At 72.8% G+C, this 1,607-nt stretch overlaps 1 protein-coding gene across 1 annotated transcript; it reads right to left on the bottom strand.

Annotated features, from left to right (window-relative positions):
- Positions 1–361: 361 nt before the first annotated feature.
- Positions 362–1,490, bottom strand: EMIHUDRAFT_124421 (hypothetical protein; the record flags this gene model as incomplete). Its single annotated transcript, XM_005766098.1, has 2 exons — positions 362–828; positions 1,361–1,490. Coding segments are annotated over 2 exons (597 nt in total), but the record flags the coding sequence as incomplete, so codon positions are not given.
- Positions 1,491–1,607: the final 117 nt, after the last annotated feature.

Raw genomic sequence — 1,607 nt, 5'->3', positions numbered from 1 at the left:
ACGGCGGCGGCGGGGACGGCGGCGGCGGCGAGTGCGGCGGCGGGGACGGCGGCGGCGGTGACGGCGGCGGCGGATTGGGCGGCGGCGGGCTCGGCGGCGGCGGGCTGGGCGGCGGCGGTGACGGCGGCGGTGAGGGAGGCGGCGAGGGCGGCGGAGGCGAAGGTGGAGGCGGGCTCGGCGGCGGTGAGGGGGGTGGCGACGGGGGCGGCGGCGACGGCGGCGGGGAAGGTGGGGGCGACGGGGGTGGCGGAGACGGCGGCGGCCTTGGCGGCGACGATGGTGGCGGCCGGGGAGGGAACAACGCCTTGCTCGCCGTCTCCAATGCTCCCGTAAGCCCCGCCGCTTCCACGAGCGCGTCGACCTGCGCCGCGACCGTCAAGGTCAAGTTTGCCGCCACTTCCTCAAGCGTCTGCCCCTTCTCCACGATGGCGATCGAGAAGATCTCGACCTCGATCTCTTGGGAGTACACGACCGAGACGTTGGCCGTTGCCGCACCTGCTGCCTCGATGGTGGTGGCGTCAAAGAGAGCCTCCGAGCGGATCGTGCTGTCGCGGCTGAGGTACTGCCGCAGCTCGAGCTCCGTCTCGGAGGCGCCTTTGCCAAAGCTGCAGTCCTCGCCCTCGCTGGCGCAAAGGGCGAGGATGCCCGTGGCGTTGAGCTGCTCGCCGGTGATTCTGTCGATGAGGAAGAAGCGTGCATCGAGGGGAATGCTGTCGGAGGCGTTGTACAACAGAGCCGCCGGCTTGTTGACGAGTGAGCTGGCGTCGAGCAGGGCACGATGACGGATTTGCTTCTCAGTTGGGGTCTGAACATCGGTGCTGAGCGCGACTGCGAGGGGCGAGAATGGCGGCGGTGGCGAGGGCGGCGGCGGCGACGGTGGAGGGGGGCTCGGTGGCGGCGGCGACGGTGGAGGGGGGCTCGGCGGCGGTATCGTGGGCGGTCGCGAGGGCGGTGGCGAGGGTGGTGGCGGGCTAGGAGGAGGCGGTGAAGGTGGCGGAGGCGAGGGCGGCGGCGGCGACGGCGGCGGCGATGGTGGCGGCGATGGCGGCGGCGGCGACGGCGGTGGCGGTGAGGGCGGCGGCGGAGACGGCGGCGGCGGCGAGGGCGGCGGCGGGCTCGGCGGCGGCGGCGAGGGCGGCGGCGGCGACGGCGGCGGCGGCGAGGGAGGTGGTGGTGACGGCGGCGGCGGAGAGGGTGCGCGGTGACGGTGGCGGCGGGCTCGGTGGGGGGGGTGACGGCGAGGCGGAGGGCGGCGGCGGCGAGGGCGGGGCGGAGGGCGGCGGTGGCGAGAGCAAAACGTATTGTGACTCCGCGGTCCCCCAGACATCCGTGCCTGGCAGTGCGAGCTCAAAAGTGAAACCGCTCTTGACCTTGATGAAGGGGCCTCCTGCAACGTCCTTCAGCGGTGGGGACAGATTCCAGCCGTCGCGGCTCTCCCCACCAACGCCGTGCCTGCTCGAGATCGCGACGCCAGAGCCGCTGCTGTACATGTTCACGATCGTGGCGTAGTCGGTCACAGCACCAGTCGAGCTGGTGTAACTGCCACCGAGCTCCAGGCAAGCGTCTGCGGAGCGCACCTTGTGGATATCGTCGATGCACTCTCCGGC

The sequence above is a fragment of the Emiliania huxleyi genome, assembly GCF_000372725.1.
Source record: "Emiliania huxleyi CCMP1516 unplaced genomic scaffold EMIHUscaffold_5213, whole genome shotgun sequence".
In the NCBI taxonomy this organism is placed as follows: Eukaryota; Haptophyta; order Isochrysidales; family Noelaerhabdaceae; genus Emiliania; species Emiliania huxleyi.
Note: the sequence above shows the minus strand (reverse complement) of the source record. Positions and strands in the feature narration are given on the sequence as shown.